Genomic DNA, 17,379 nt, shown 5'->3' with positions numbered 1-17,379 from the left:
AGGGACTGTGGGGTGGCTAGCAGCTAATTCTTGAGCACGGCAAGGAAGGGCTGAGTGAGCTGCTACAATTAAATAAGACTAAATAAATCCATGCAAGGGGAACACTGCATGACTCTATGAAGCGTGTGCATATGACTATGGTCGTCTGCTGGGAGGGACATGAGACACAGAAAAGCCAGCTGCCGGAGGAGGGTATGTACGTTTTCTGCTTACCTAAGCTTTCATTGGAACTTGTCATTATATCACTTCCTTATTAAACGTGTCCTATAGTCATTATCTGACTCATTCAATTGATTGGCTAATGCCTTTACTCTTGCATGCAAACACTAAATTTGGGGAACCTGCGCACACTTGGAACATTTCACAACACTCATTACTACTTGTATCCACAGATAAATTTAGAAATATGACAATAAAATACTCCACGTTTTCTGTTTCTCATCATTATTATTCTTATTTTTGTGTGTTCACTACAATGGAGGAGGATTAGGGCCACATTAAAGAGATTAAAGTCATAAATCTATGAGAATAATTCTCAAAATTTAGTTTTTTTTTAATTGTACTCTCAACATAATAAAATGAGGCCATGCCCTTATTGATTTCTTGGTATTTATATAAAGGCTGGATTAATGAGTGAATGAAAATTCAATTTTATCTATAAAATAAAAGAAAAAACAACTACTGCTTAAAAAAAACTGTGGTGGGGTAAAAAATGTTTGTCCAAAATAATAAATACATTTTAAAAAACTGATGATTATTTGATTCAATGCTGCTCCCTTCTGGTTGGGGAAAATGGTTGCATTGAAATTTTTTATTGGCCTGCAGCACTGAAACTTTAAAAATTCTGATGAATTCTCATGAAAAATGAGCAGCTTTGATGGCGAGAAAAATGTGTAAGTCAAGTCACCCAGCAGAAGGGAATTTCTGTGGAACAGCTGAAGTTCTTATTGTGTCTGCTTGACCAAATGGGAAATTGACAGCCACTGTCATTCTTCCTTATACCTGGGGTGCTTTCATTTTGGGAACTGAAACATGAATACAGCCACTCCCCCAACACACACGCCTCTGCTCATGAGCCAATCAGAATCATGTGAAGTTGCTGAAGTGTCCTCTGCAGGCTGCCATCTTTAATCATGATGAACAGCTACAAATAATGGTGTCAGATTTTGTATAAAGTGTCTTTACATGGACATAATGGCAAATTTCCCACAAGAAGAGCAGCGCACTGTTTATTCAATAGCACATGGTTCGATTGTGACGACACACTACTCCAGCTCTGCGTGCTTTGCGTGATGACGTCAGGCTGTGTTTTGACGTCGCTCCGTGTCTCTGACTGCGCCATCAACCGGAGAGACAGAAGAGGGAAGGCAGAATAAGGGTTGTTGTCACATTTAACACAGGTAAACGCTCCTAAAACAGCTGCCGCCATTGTTTTCACTGCTATTCTCGACACACAACGCTCATACGGTGCATTGTTACCGTGGTCATTCAGAGATTATAGCGTCAGCATCAAAGTTAGCAGCTAGATATCTAAGCTAGCCCTGTTAGCTTGTAGCATCAGTGTCACTTGAGGCCACACAGGTTAACTGAGCTAGGTTAGCTTGGCTCTGTGACAGGTTGCTTCATGAGATATGACAGTGGACAGGATGACGAATTAAACCTTTATTACACTACTTACTGACGCTCATTTGTATCAGTAAACAAAACTGGACTTTAGAAAAAACACCGATATTGTGTAATGTTACTTCAACTACCTAAAATAAGCAGGAAATGTCAAAGTCTTCACAATGTGGTCAAATTTGTCACAGTAACAAACATGAGGTGTATAGGTTTACTGGCACTGGGATGTCTACATGACTGAGGGTCAGCTGCCTTTACAAAGCGTGTGCTATACCTAACGTTATTCTGGACTCTTAAATGTTCCCCTGACAAATACTCCCAAAATTATGATTTGGAGAAATGAAAACAAATATTGCAACTATTCAACTAAACTATAACGTTTTAAATATTTAGCCTGCGTTTTTCTTTTTCTATGTCCTAATTGTGTGGACACACACACACACACACACACACACACACACACACACACACACATACACATCCTGGACTTTATATTCATTTGATAAGATCTGTTAATGTGTGTGGGGAAACTCTGGACGTAGTAAATATGACCGAGGAAGGAGAAGCATTCACCAGGGGTCCGTTTCACAAAGCAGGTTTAGTGAAAACTCAGAGTCTGTTAACCCTGAAATGGGGGAAACTGAGTTTTCCGTTTCAAAAAGGGAGGTAACTCAAACCAGAGAAAGAGGGGTAAATCTAGCCTGTTTCAGAGAGAGAGGTAACTTAAGCTCTCGGTCAGTTACCGTAGTAACAGACTCTATGAACCTAACCTGGTCGGGACCAGGTTTTTGTCAATGAACCTCGAGTTTCTCTCTGTCTCCGCCCTCTTTCAGAGCCACACACTCCATCTGATTTCCTCATTCATTCAGTCAGCAGGCGAGTTTTGGCGAAGCCTAGTTCTGCCGTCTGTCATTTAAAAAAATCATTAAAGAAATCAGAGTCAGTATATTAGAAGTCCATTAGGCACAGTAATTGGCGACTTTTTTCACTAACATGGCATGTCCTTTTGATAACGATCCCGTGGATGAAGGTGCAGCATTACTGCGCAGAGAATTAAATATTCGTCGGGAGATGGTTATCAGACCGCGCATAGATGTTTAAGCATTTCCACACAATTATCTTTCTTTGAGTTTCACGTCACAGTCCATCATCTACATACACAACCTAATCCGTCCTTACATTTGCAACATTACCAGTCGTAGTCATGCTCTCACATCCCAGCAGATATTGTGTGTTGCGCTGCGTTTCTTTGCAAATGGAAGTTTTTTGTACAATGTCGGAGAGGCTGAGCACTTGAGTAAGGCAACTGTATGCAGGGCGGTCAGAAAAGTGTGCTCGTTTTACAGGCATCTGCCTTCTTTCTGTTGGCTGAGTAGAAGTCTGTGTTAGTTTAAATAGGCTTAATTATTTAACAGAACATGATATAGATGAGAAGATATTTATGTGTGTGAAAACAGCATTATGTTGGGGATAAAACAACTGCACAGTCAAACAGCCACTTAATATTTACTTTACAATGTATAGCGTGATCAAAATGAGGTACCCCCATGAGATTATGCCGAAGTCTTACCTGTCTGAACAATGTTTGTATATTTCATCCTAAACTGTTGCCAAGTGCGCTTCTCCCCCGTAATATTATTGTGATTGCAAAGGATTACATTTAAACTTACGCATTGACCCGAGCAGCAATGTTCTCCCACGCCGTCTCCCTCTCTTTTGCAGCTGCAGCGGTGTTGCACTTCTTTTTGAAAACGTGTGCAAACTCGCCGTATGAGCGCATTAAGATTTCTAATTCTAGTGGGGTGAAAAACGCAGCCCTCCCCGTCCCCGTTGCCATGGTGACTCGTCGAATCGGGGCTCCATTGATGCTGGCTTTTTATAGTTGTGGTGCACGCGCTTAACTCCAGGTGAAACTACTCCGAGTTGATTAAACTGATTCAAATCAGCTGTTCTGGAACTGGAAACTCAGAGTTTCCTATCTCAGAGTAGATCAACTCAGAGTTCAGGATTAGACTCAGAGTTTGTTGAACCTGCTTTGTGAAACGGACCCCAGGTTCCATTTGTGCAGTGCAGTTTTATTTGCACAGGCAGATTTCTTATTCTTTGGTTGCCTCTGTGTGTGTGTGTCTTGTTTTAACTCTGGGAAGAGAGACACTCATTAATAAACTAAAACATTAGAGGTGTTCTGACACCATTTTTTCCTTCCCAATACCTGTACCTGAATTCCCGCATCAGTTGATAATGATCACAGATCCAATTAAGATTGCAGCAATATACCAGTTTTAAGGGATACCATGATATAAAAGCTGGCAGTTATCATACTTTGTACATTTGCTATCTATGATATAGGGAAAAAAAATACACGACTGGATGAAGAATCTTCCCTTAAGTCATTTTCAAAGACTTTTAAACATACTTCATCAACAAAATGGTTTCAAGTTTCCATTATAGTGATAAAAAGTTGTTCAACCAAAAATAACCCTTCCATTTTCATTCCTTTAGGGGCATTCTGGCTGATAATATAATTTCTGTAATACCGTAATACAGTAAAACTGACATTTTCTGAGGCTGTTATCTTACCATGAAAATCTCATACCGTTGCAACCCTAGATCCAATACCATTGCGTTAAATAAATAACAGCTCACAGAGATGGCAGTGGATCCTTCCTTTATCTTCTGGATCACAGATTACCTGACAGGAAGGCCACAGTATGTCAGGTTGGCGAACTGTGTTTCTGGGACATTAATGAGTAGCACGGGGCTCCACAAGGGACTGTCCTGGCTCCATTCTTGTTCACACTGTACACGGCGGACTTCAAATACAACTCTGAGTCCTGCCACATCCAGAAATACTCGGACAACACTGCTATTGTGGCGTGTATCAGGAATGGGCAGGAGTCAAGAACTGTCTCCTCCTGAACACCTCAAAGACCAAGGAAATGATCATAGATTTCCGCAGGTCCAAACCCCCTCTTCAGCCAGTGAATACCTGTGGGGTGGACATCGAGGTGGTGCCAAGCTATAAGTATCTAGGTGTACACCTGGATAATAAGTTGGACTGGTCCCTAAACACAGACGCTCTCTACAAAAAGGGGCAGAGCCGCCTCTTTTTCTTGAGGAAGCTCAGATCTCTCGACATCTGTAGTAAGATGCTGCAGATGTTTTATCAGTCTGTGGTGGCAAGTGTGTTATTTGATGCTGCAGTCTGCTGGGGAGGAAGCATCAGACACAAAGATGCAAGACAGCTGGACAAACTAGTCAAAAGAGCCGGCTCTGTGATTGGAGTCAGGTTGGACACACTGGAGGAGGTGGTGGAGAGATGCACACTGAAGATGTTCGAGGCCATCATGAACAACCCAGATCATCCACTCCACAACACCTTGATGGACCAAAAAAAAAACTGGCGGACGGCTTCTTTCTCTTCGATGCAGGACAGAGAGATACAGAAGATCCTATATACCAACAGCCATCAGGCTTTATAATTCTTTGACATATAATAGATGAGCTGACAGATAATCGAATTTCCCTTTGGGGATGAATAAAGTTATTCTTACTATTAACTCGTATGGGTTTGTAAACATGCTGTCATTGTTTCATGACGTGGCTCAAATCAAACCCTTTGTAAAACGAACAAATACAGAGAATGAATAGAGTAGAAATTGTCAAGTTGCTGACACTTTGCTAATAGTTAACATAACACTATTTACTGGAAATCAATTCTTTGCTGCTTTAAAACAGTCGCCAGTGGCCGCACAGTGCAACTTGCTATGTATACTACTGTTTGAGACGGGGAAGAGGAACTGATTTCTGGGAAAACTGCTGCTTTATCCAGTTTTAAACTAATTAAAAGTTAGATAAATTACATGGTATCAGATCGGTGCATGGACTCATGTACTCGCCGATACCTGATCCAGCATTTTAGTCAGTATCGGAGGCATTTCCGATGCTGATTTTGGAACAACTCTACAAGCCAGCTCAACAAACAGTGTGACAATAAAGTAAAATCAAAGTATCAAAGGAGGACATTGACTCACAGACATCATAGCTCTGGACCAAAGAGAGGCCAAAGGGAGAAAGACGACCTATATAACCCCTCATTAAGTGGAAGTGATTGCACCTGAGGGAGGCGGTTCCTTTCAAGGCAGGAGTGATTGTTTTATTCTCCCTGCCTCAGGAGAAGTCATGTGACGTCTACTTTCAACAGTGTGACAAAAAGAAGTTAGTTAGTTTAAGCTGTCAGATTAATGCATGTGAATTAAATGTATAAATGTTTACATCACAGGCTGATCTTCATCATGGCATTGAGAAGCGCCTTGTGCCGTCTCTTGGTCAATCCTCACAGATGTGCCATCATCTCAGCTTCCAGAGCACAGGGAACTGCAGCAGCTGCCAGATTGGGTTAGTACTGTATGACAACATGTCAGCCACAGAGATAACATTGTTTTAAAGAGATGGTCACCACCCACAGCTGCGTCTTTCCAACAAGATTGTTTCAGTGTCATCTGCAGAGGGTCAGAGCGTTTACCTGCAACACACAACATTACAGTAGAGTCAGCAGCGTCTCTGTGTGGTGTTCACAACATACTGTAAACGTGAATGATGATGGTGAAATTAACCTGGTAGATTACAATTTTTGTTTGTTTCCGACTTGAGAAATCATTTGACGCTCACAGGGAGACCCATGGTAACAATGATTTATTTGACCCAGTACAGTCTGTAATTTAAAAACGAGTTTAAACATTGTGCATCATTATTTAATACAGATTAAGGAAGTGTAACTAAATGGACCCTAGACAGTATTAAATGTGCTCTAATTATACAAAATGACACTTTTATTTTCCTCGACTATTTTAGATTTTCTGGGAATTGAGTGTTTTATCATTTCTTGCCTAATAATAATGATTTTTCTGGTTTGAATTTTCCACAGATGCAGAGAAGAGTGAGCAGAAATCTAAAGCACGTAGGTGTTAATCGCTCCTTGTTTCTTAAATCTGTGTATGAGATGATGTCTTGAATTTGATGCTCTCATTAGTACATGTTCATCTACAAAATGTCTCACAGCTAAAGTCCAGTTCAACTGGCGTGATGCTCTGGACCTGGAGGGCCAGCTGACGGAGGAGGAGATCATGATCAGAGACTCCTTCCGGACCTACTGCCAAGAGAAACTCATGCCTCGCATCCTTATGGCGAACAGAAATGAAGGTGAGAGACACAAAACAGCAACACGTCACTAGATCAGTTTCAACAAAAACAATTATGGTCAGAGATCATTTTGTCTCACACTAAGATCTGGAACAAGATCCCACACAACTTCAGAGCAATAACTTCAATTACACACTTAAAACACACATTATCTGATGGATGGACAGACCTGCAGCTGCTGATTCAAATCCTATATCCCGTTTCACTCCACTTCAGTCCGCTACTCTGCGTTGTCTCTGTAGCTGCCTGCATTTTGTTGTTTTGCTGTTTTTAACTGACTCAGGCCACTTTTAACTCTAACACACAATGTTACTATCAATTCCTTTTCCTCACCTTACAGTTGGTTGTGTCTTTTTTTTTTTCAGTGTTCCACAGAGAGATTGTGTCAGAGATGGGAGAGATGGGAGTCCTGGGCCCGACCATTAAAGGTGAGTCTCACAGGAGCACTTTTCATTACTCACTGCATGTGATAGAGGCAATCTCACATAAAGTATATACCCTTAATCTTTTTAATGAGTTAAACTGAATGTTTATTGTAGCATCTAAGTTTCACCACACTTGACGTGACTGTCTGACTGCCTGAAATAGACTTTGGCCATGAGCACACTGCACCTGTGTGTGTTGTTTGTTTTTGAGAAATCTAAGTGTGTCTATGAAACGGTTTTAGCTCATTAAATCTCACTTTATTCCCTAACTTTAGTTCGTTTGATGCTTTATGTTGTATTTTTAATAGCACTGACAGTAACCCCTCCTCCTGTGTTTGCTACACAGGTTATGGCTGTGCTGGGACGAGCTATGTGGCCTACGGTTTGATCGCCAGAGAGGTGGAGAAAGTGGACAGCGGCTATCGCTCAGTCATGAGTGTGCAGTCGTCACTGGTCATGCACCCCATTTATGCCTACGGTACAGAAGAGCAGAAAGAGAAGTACCTCCCCAAGCTGGGTAAGAGGAGAAAACACCACCAACAGTCAGTTCATCAATCAGCAGTAGATGGGTGAAAATTAAATCTTTCACAGTGATGATTATGAGATATCAATGCATTAAAGCTCAGTGATGAGTGACTGAGCTCTGGGTTTATTCCCCTCACAGCTAGTGGAGAGATTCTGGGCTGCTTTGGCTTGACGGAGCCGAACCACGGCAGTGACCCAGGCGGCATGGAAACCAGAGCCAAGTACAATCAATCCAGTCGCACCTACACTCTCACCGGCTCAAAGACCTGGTGAGTAGTGATTTCTACATATATAAAATAATAAGAGATGTTCACTGATCTGTACCTCCAGAAACTGCATCTCAATAGGAGATAAAAAACGATCATACGGCTGCATAAAGTATGTGATGTCACTGTCAGGTACATTTAAACCAGTCATTCTGAATTAACTCTCTGTATGCTGCATGGCACACAACAACCACTGACACATGTTTTATTTTCATGACCTTATTTTTTGTTTTTTTTCTTCATCTAATGTTTTAAATTTTTGAGTATTTCTACTTTCAAGATGAAGGCTTTTGTTGTTTGCACAAGGCTCTGTGTTTCATAAGTTGTCCACATGGTGGAGCTCTTCACAGTTACAATACTGAATGAAACTCAGTGACTTTGCCTTTTTCTCCGGTTTACTGGGGTCACATGTAATGAATCGATGCAGGTCCAAGACAAAAGTAATATTAGAAGAAATATAAAAGAAATGTTCAGAGTACTGTGGACAGATTACAGTAAAGTGCCCATCATCATACTGCAAAGTTACAGTTCAGATCATAGTACAGATAATTAAATATTAGGCGTACCATTGCATCAATTTAACATCTCTCTTTTTAACTTTATTGCCATTGCCAGCAATGAACAGAGAATTAACACTGCAGAACCAAAATGGCTGGAGAGTTGGTTTTACCTGACATAAATGTACATGTGGATGAAGATTTATCGTACAGCATTAGAAGACACACAGCTACCCATGTGTGCAGCCTCCAGGGACATAATTCTACACATCCATCCGTACATGTACCTATGTATTCATACGTATGCAGAAACATTACTCACATGAATACTAACATACACATTACACATATGCATCCATACGTGTACATACACATATATACGCATGAATCCACAAAGAATAAAACCTCAGAATAATGAAATAAGTAAATAAAATAGAATAGAATAAAATAAAGTAAAACAAAACAAAATAAAATTAAAAACATAAAGTAAAATAAAATAATATAAAAAAGATAAAATAAAAACAAAATGAAATGAAATAAAACATAAAAAATAAAAATAACAAAATATAATAAAAAACATTAAAACTAAATAAAATGTAAAACATAAAATAAAACAAAATAAAAAATAAAATGATGTAAAATAAAGTAAAATATAAAACAAAAGAAAACAAAACTTAAATAAATTAAATTAAAAATACAGAAATAAAATTGATTAATTTAAAAAAAGTTGTGCCTATCTCCCTTTGAAAATGTGGAGTTTTAGTTGTAGCTGAGCTGTCATGCGCTCCATCATGTAAACTTGTTTGACTTTTTGCAGCCATTGAACAGTCATGGGAGGGTTGAGCTTCATCCAATTAATAGTGATTGTTTTTCTTGCAGTCATCAGCAGAACATGCCGTACATAACACTCGTTTGTAACCTAATAACCCTACCGTCATACAACATACAAGTCTGTATGATATTTTTTTACCTTTACTGTATATATTCTGTTATCTATTTCTGCCACTTTATCTGTGTATATTTTATAGGTTACTATTTATATTTTTTACACTATATGATATATCTTTCAACTCTTGTAAGGAACACCTGTACTCCAACAATCTCCCCCCGGGGATCAATAAAGTATCTCTGATTGTGGTAAACTGGTGATCAGGCAGTACAGCTAATAAAAATAACAACAGGTCCAAGGGAATGTCCAACTCCAGGATTCTCTCCATTTCTCCTTTAACGTTTTTCCATAACATCTGTATTTTTGGGCAGTCCCAAAATACATGAGTATGGTCACACATCCCCTTTCTTCCACCTTCAGGATCACCAACTCTCCAGTGGCAGATATCGCTGTAGTCTGGGCCAAATGTGACGACGGGAAGGTCCGCGGCTTCATCTTGGAGCGTGGCATGAAGGGCTTCTCAACACCTAAGATTGAGGGAAAGTTCTCCCTGAGAGCCTCCGCCACCGGCATGATCATCATGGACGAGGTGGAGGTTCCTGAAGAGAACCTGCTGCCTAAAGTCTCCGGCCTCGGGGTGAGTGTAGTGACACCACGAACGTTCTAAATGTAGTAATGTGTTTGTGGAAGATACTTAAAGTAATTTCCCATCACCCCCCTCTGGCACTTCCAGGGTCCTTTTGGCTGCCTGAACAACGCTCGTTACGGTATCGCATGGGGCGCTCTGGGTGCTGCAGAGTTCTGTTTCCACGCAGCTCGACAGTACACACTCGACAGGTCAGTCATTTACTCTAGTGCTGTACGCGAGAACAACTTTGAGGTCAGCTTATGTTTATGATATATTAATGATAAACATGAGTATAACACAGTGCTGTTGTTTCCCACACCAGAATCCAGTTTGGCGTGCCGCTGGCAAGGAATCAGCTGATGCAGAAGAAAATGGCCGACATGCTGACAGAGATCACCATCGGCCTCCAGTCCTGTCTGCAGCTGGGAAGACTAATCGATGCTAAAAGGTAGAGACGACTTGATCCTCTGAGTGAAGTGTATTAGAAGGGATGGGATGATTTGTTGGCGCTGGTGATTCTTGAGGAGGCCGTCCATCAAACCACACAGTCACTCTGACCTCTGATTGCACATGATGATTAGAGGAGAAATGGCAGAGCATAAAGGTCCAGGTGGAAAAATACAACTCAGTCATTTAGGATTTTACTAAAAGAAGGAAATCACCTGTTGATTTTTTTATATATAGATCCCAGGGGACATTTTTAGTATTTGGGAGCTGTTTAAATGTGTAATTTGTGGTAGATTTTATTTAGTTGAACTATTAATATTGTAACAGAATCTGAATCTCACTCTGAGTTACTGCTGTTGTTCACAAACTAAAGAAATGAGAGATCATTTTTGTTTTTATTGAATATTTGAAGGCAAACCGTAAAATTATATCACTTATTTTTTGCAATTCTGTTTTCTTTAATTAATAATAGTATGTTTTTTTTTAATTTGTCGTATCATGAAGAATATCTTTATTGCAAAAAATACCCTGAAATATCATGATATTATTTTAGTGCCACATCGTCCAACTGTAATACAGGTAACAAAATTAAAGCGCAGAGACGCCGTAGTCTGAGCCAGTGTGACCCAAGACAGCAACACACATTATTACCTCCGCCAAGGAGGTTATGTTTTCACCGGCGTTGGTCTGTTTGTCTGCAAAATAACTCTAAAAGTTCTGAATGGATTTTGATGAAATTTTCAGGAAAGGTTGATAATGGGACAAGGAACAGATGATTACATTTTGGTGGTGATCGGTTGAAGCGAAGTGGATAAAATAATAAAATGGCGGAGGTCTGCGCTCTCCGAGTGCTCTAGTTATTTATATTGTTGATGGAGGTTGTTTCTGCTTTTACCTTTCACAATAAAAGCCCAACTTTCTTTACTCAAAGCATTTTGCTCAACAAAAGGCAACTCAACAAAATAGCTCACATTAGCACTAGGTGGCATAGATACTCACCCAGTGGTCACTGGCGCTCTCGGCCCTGCTGGTCTTGGTTGTCTTTCCCAGTTTATCTCTGGGATCCAGAAAAAAGTCTCCAGCACATCTCTGCCTGAGTCAGCAGTAAAACTTCCATGTATGGTAACACACACACACACACACACACACACACACACACACACACACACACACACACATGCGCTCTGTTGGGACTGGTGTCAGTGACAGCTTCCAACAAAAAGTGTCCACACTGAAAATCATGGCCGCAGAATGATTCAGTTTCTGTTGACATCAGAGGGCAGTTTGATCAAAGGCATCACCAGCAGGTGTTCGCTCTCGGCAGCTCAGGTTCTGGAGGGTCCAGCTGGCCATATCATCATCCAGCCACAGCTTTTTCTCTGCTGTATTTTCTCATCTGCATATTGTGGCTCAAATAAGCACCCTGCCTAAATACTCAAGTCAGCCACTGTTGGAAGTGTAACTAGTTTGCAATACAGAGAGAAGGAGAGGAAGGAAGTTCTGTATTTGAGCTGCATGTAGAGCACGCCCCCGGCTACCTGGAGGAGAAGCCCAGCCTGTAGTTCTTTCTTGTCTCCTACTACGTCAGTGTCAGGTCAAAAAACAGCGCTGTATGCAGGGAGAACAGATTTCACAGCTGCAAACTCAGCTTTCTCAGTTAATGTGGCTCACGCTGAGGAATTTAACGCGTCATCCGAGTACATTTACTGTCAACACTGCTTGGACAGCCACTAGAAAAATGCCGAACATTCCATGTAAGATATTTCAGTCTGGTCGTTGATGGCATCCCGAAGCCACGGCTAAAACTAAAGCCAGACAAACACTGTGTTTTCCCAACAGAGCGGCCCCAGAGATGATCTCCATGCTGAAGAGGAACAGCTGCGGTAAAGCCCTCGACATCGCCCGGCAGGCCAGAGACATGCTGGGAGGAAACGGCATCGCGGACGAGTACCACATCATCCGCCACGTCATGAACCTGGAGGCTGTCAACACATATGAAGGTCTGTGTTCCATGTTAATAGTGTGTATTTGTCTGTGTTCCACCTTCACAAGCTTCACCTGTTCATGCTGTACGATCTGGGTCGTCTCCTCCTCCAGGTACCCATGACATCCACGCCCTGATCCTGGGCAGAGCCATCACAGGACTGCAGTCCTTCACTGTGGACAAATAGACCCGACAACAGGAACCTGCTGCTCATGAAGTGTCACTCACATGTCAACTCTGCAGCAGCTCTGAGATCATTATGATGAATCCTCATCCGTGTAGTGACGATGTTCGTTGTCACTCAGGCTAATGGAATATATAATTGAGTTCTTTGTTTTCAGAGAAGATACACATTTTAAGTGTGAATGTGTAATTAGTGTAAGTAATTCAGAAGTCGATTTTTCAACTTAAAAAGGGCTATTTTTCTACTCATCGCAACACTACAGCAGAGATGTCTCTCAGCTCCCTGTTTCCCATCTGTATAGACAGAGTGTATAGGCTGATGGACTGAAGTGAAGTGTCGACAATTCTAAAGGAGGTTGAGATCCAGATTCGCTGCTGGTTACTAATGTTTGCAACATCGATACTGTAATTATAAAACAACAAAGCATTAATGTCCGCCACTTCTTTGGAACTGCATGTGCAGCTTTTTTGTTTATGATTTGATCAAATGACACAAACGTTCCCTCTGTATAATTGGTGTAAAATGTAACATCAATGACAACATCAGTTACTGCTGTCTTGCACTTTTCTGGCTCTGTCACTAAGGTGTCATAACGTTGCATGGTTTGCTTGAGGTCAAGGATGTTGATCAGAGCTGTAATGAATAAAGATTATTTAAGTATTTCAAACGTCTGCAGAGGAATGATGTGTAAGTTTAATAAGGTGAGACACAGCACCACAAGCCAAGTGCCATCTAGTGCCATTATGATCAACAGATGCGATGTGCTATCTCCAACATTTTGCAGCTCACACCAAACTATCTAGACTTTTAAACAGCACTACTGGTAAGAGGAATAATACTTATTTTGATTTTAAAGGGGTCAGTTCTTATTCAAACATGCACTTTGTGGTTTAATGTATTGATACATATAAATGGTAGAGGATAGTGTGGGTTTGGTGTGGACTGTTGCTTTCCAAACACCCAAATGTGGGTGCTTTTTTGCGATCTGTCACTGTGTTTCCACCAGTGATAGTGCCATGAAACAGCAGGTATTTGTAACAGACACATCGCTGCATTTGCTGCCGGGATAGTGCCACGAAAAGCAGGCGTTAGTGCCATGAAGAATGATCGTTTCTTCCCAAGATTACTCTGCGTTTCCAGGCAGGGTAGTGCCACAAAACGTGGGTGTTTTTACCAAGACGTGCCACCAAATTTTTTTGGAGCAAACACTGTCGACAGAAACAGATTTAAACTTACAAAACTTAGCCTGGAGTTGATTTTTGAAGCCAGTGTGCTGTGGTGTTTCCTCCCCTCAGGACTCATGTGAAGGACAGGATGCTATGAACCTGAGCGTCCCAGCAGAGGACACTTTGACATGTGTGACCCCTGATGGCCGCCCTTAGCAGCACAGGTGCAGAGTTACGTAACGTCAAAGTAAAATGTAGTAACTCCTGTGCTCTGGCCAAGGAGGACAGTTTGACAGTTTGTCCACAGTGCACATTCTGCAGACTTCTTTACAAATATATTGAGTTACTAAATTACATTGTGAATCTTTTATCTCCTGTTTGACTCACACACATCTGACTTTTCCACATGCTCATCGTGTCATTTACTATTCGTGCTCCTGCCTCCCTTTTGTTTTCATCTTACGTAACAGAACGCTTCAGTGACTAATATCAGCTTGAATGCTATTTTCATAACTAAAGCCTCAACTCCCATCGTCTCCATTTCACTCATAATAATAGCATGCGTTAATATGAACAGCAGAGGCCAAACTGGGACGGAGTGAGTGGAGGATTAACATAAAACCCTCACACAACCAAAACATGGCAGCTGATAAAGACGTACATGTTGATGAGGGAAGAAATGCAGACTGGGGTTACATTATTATTATTATTATTAAAACCAGTCAGATTAACGTTTTTCATCTTTTAGACTAGGGGTCACTGGTCTTGTTTGATAACTAGAAAAAGACTGTGTTCTGTGATTTAAAAAAAATGCAGCTAAAGTTAGAGAGAAAATCACTTGAGTGCAAATAAGCCACTTTTTAAGTAAGTATTTTACAGCTGGATAGATTCTCCTTTCTTATAAAACTCTATGCAGAAGACAGGCACAAATACTTTTGAATTGGTGCCACATGACCAGAGAAACAGAGGAAAATGGCTGTATTTCTGGCAAGGACAGAGCCCTGAAAGGTAGCTGTTGTTAGTGAGTCATCACTGCATTTTCAGTGGCTTTTTTGCCCCTAGATGTAAGTGTTTTTAAGCGAGCCGTCACTGTGTTTCCACCAGTGATAGCGTCACGAAAAAGCAGTTGTTTGTTACAGAGACATCACTACATTTCCTGATTGGATAGTGCCACAAAAACTAGGTGTCATTTACTGAGACATCGCTGTGTTTCCTGCCAGTACAGTGCCAAGAAAAACAGTTGTTTCTTCCCAAGATAATGCTGCATATCCTGCCGGGATAGCGCCAAAAAATTCACAGTTCTTTTTTACCAAAACATCGCTGCGTTTTCTGCCAGTACAGTGCCAAGAAAAACAGTTGTTTCTTCCCCACATAATGAAGCATTTCCTACCAGGGCAGTGCCACAAAGTGAGGCCCATTTTTTACCAAGACGTCGCTGCATTTTCAGTGGCTTTTTAGCCCCCAAATGGGTGGTTTTTAGCAATCTGTCGCCATGTTTCCACTGATAATAGTGCCACAAAAATTAGGTGTTTTTCACTGAAACATTGCTGCATTTTCTGCCAGCATGGTGCCATGAAAAATGACTGTTAATAATGCTGCTTTCCTGAGGATACTGCCACAAAAGTCGCTGTTTTTTACAGAGACATTACTGCATTTCATGCCTGGGTAGTGCCACAAAACTTGATTCTTTTTTAGATGTTGCTTCATTTTTTGCAAGGATAGTGCCACGAAAAACAATTGTTTCTTCCCAAGATAATGCTGCATTTCCTGATGGGACAGTACCACAAAAAGCTGTGGTTTATTCACAGAGACATTACTGTGTTTGATGCCAGGATAGTGCCACAAAACGTGGTTCTTTTTTACCAAGAGGTCGCTTCATTTTCTGCCAGCATAGTGCCACAAAAACAGTTGTTTCTTCCCAAGATAATGCTGCATTTCCTGATGGGATAGTGCCACAAAAGTGGTTGTTTTTTACTTCGACATCGCCACGTTTCCCGCTGGGATCATGCCATGAAAAGCAATTCTTTTTTACCAAGACGTCGCTGCATTTTCTGCCGTGATAGTGCCACGAAAACAGTTGTTTCTTCCCAAGATAATGCTGCATTCCCTGCTGGGATAGTGCCACAAAAAGTGGTTGTTTTTTACTGAGACATAGCCACATGTCTTGACGTGACCTTGCCATGAAAAGCGGTTGTTTTGTTTTTTTTACCAAGTCATTGTTGCATTTCCTGCTGGGATTGTGCCACCTCAGCGTTGTTGGAACATAAAGTTTTAAAATATCCACTACATAATAACGTGCAAATGTTATTGTTGGCACAGTGCCAACACTGATTCTAGTTGTTAGGTTACTACCTCAATGAAGATTTAATGTTTTTATTGCTGAGCACATAATCTTTTTGTTTCCCTCTCTTGCGCTCTAAATCCACAGGGACATGAGGGTTGTGCAATGGGCAGCATCCTCTGCAGCATCATTGCATGTTCGCCTCAGCCACTTTGAAGTGAAGGGAATTAAATTTACGGCCACGCGTGTTCTACATGGTGCTTACATAAGGAAATTGCTTTTCCATTTTTTTTTCTTGGACCAATGGCCTTTCATCTTTCATGCCTGTGTAGAAGTGTGACTAACTGTGCCCTGAACAGACTGTGTGCTCTGTGTCCTCTCTGTCGGGGATGATGGAGGCTGACATGATGGCTCCCCTGTGATGTGACATGAATTGAAATGTGGAGGGAGAGAGGGCGGCTGACTCCTGGTCTCTCATCCACACATTAGCAGCAGCTGTGGAACTCTAATACTCAGATAATAAGGATGTTTTCCATCTCCAATAATCATCTGGATTATAACCTCAGAGAGTTAAAGGTTCAGGTCGTTCTCATGATTGGACTTCACGCTCTCACTTGACGATGTTTTAAAGCAAAGGGGACAAACACACTAATCCTCTGACTTCACCAGAATACAAGATTATGATTTGGGATTTATGGGTATGAGTGGTGCAACTTTTATGGGATGGATTAAGGCACATGCTCAATTTAAATTGAGGGCACTGATGATCTTGACATACTTGTCTTGATCCTGGATGTGGTGGAAGCTGTTCCTGTTCCTGCTCCTCCTACTGCACTGCAAAATGATACACTGATGGTTGTCTGTCGCCGTGTCATGGACTTTGGATCATTAACTGGGATTTGGATGACTTTAATGCACTTGAATGGTGTCATTTCCTAAAGGCTTCATTACAACTGACTGATTATATTCTGAATTTAACTGAATACTGACGACTGGCCTGTTTCCCAAAACTGCAGTTCCATGAATGGCCACTTGAGGCTGGCTCCAAAAGCGAGTCAGTCCGATAGACTGTTTAAAATAATAAACTCCAGTTTGGCATTTTGGCTGTCACCATCTTGGATTCGTGGAGCCAGAAGTGACCACATGTGGACGAGAGGGTGGAGAGAACCCGAGAACCTAATGCTAGCTACTAGCTTGGTTAGCTTCGTTATGGTTAACTGTGATAATGTTAATGTTAAGTTTCACTAGTGGAAAGCAGGATTAAA

At 41.2% G+C, this 17,379-nt stretch overlaps 1 protein-coding gene across 1 annotated transcript; it reads left to right on the top strand.

The window, feature by feature from the left end:
- Positions 1-1,244: 1,244 nt before the first annotated feature.
- On the top strand, positions 1,245-13,334 carry LOC125879707 (glutaryl-CoA dehydrogenase, mitochondrial-like). Its single transcript, XM_049561714.1, has 12 exons — positions 1,245-1,400; positions 5,903-6,018; positions 6,548-6,580; positions 6,682-6,822; positions 7,188-7,250; positions 7,594-7,764; positions 7,912-8,041; positions 9,845-10,061; positions 10,158-10,261; positions 10,375-10,500; positions 12,339-12,499; positions 12,597-13,334. Exons 2-12 carry the CDS (start codon positions 5,916-5,918, stop codon positions 12,668-12,670), a joined length of 1,323 nt encoding a protein of 440 aa, XP_049417671.1. The 5' UTR covers positions 1,245-1,400; positions 5,903-5,915; the 3' UTR covers positions 12,671-13,334.
- Positions 13,335-17,379: the final 4,045 nt, after the last annotated feature.

This window comes from Epinephelus fuscoguttatus, linkage group LG19 (genome assembly GCF_011397635.1).
Source record: "Epinephelus fuscoguttatus linkage group LG19, E.fuscoguttatus.final_Chr_v1".
Lineage (NCBI taxonomy): Eukaryota > Metazoa > Chordata > Actinopteri > Perciformes > Serranidae > Epinephelus > Epinephelus fuscoguttatus.
The sequence above is the reverse complement of the archived record's forward strand: the minus strand, read 5'-3'. Positions and strand labels throughout refer to the sequence as shown.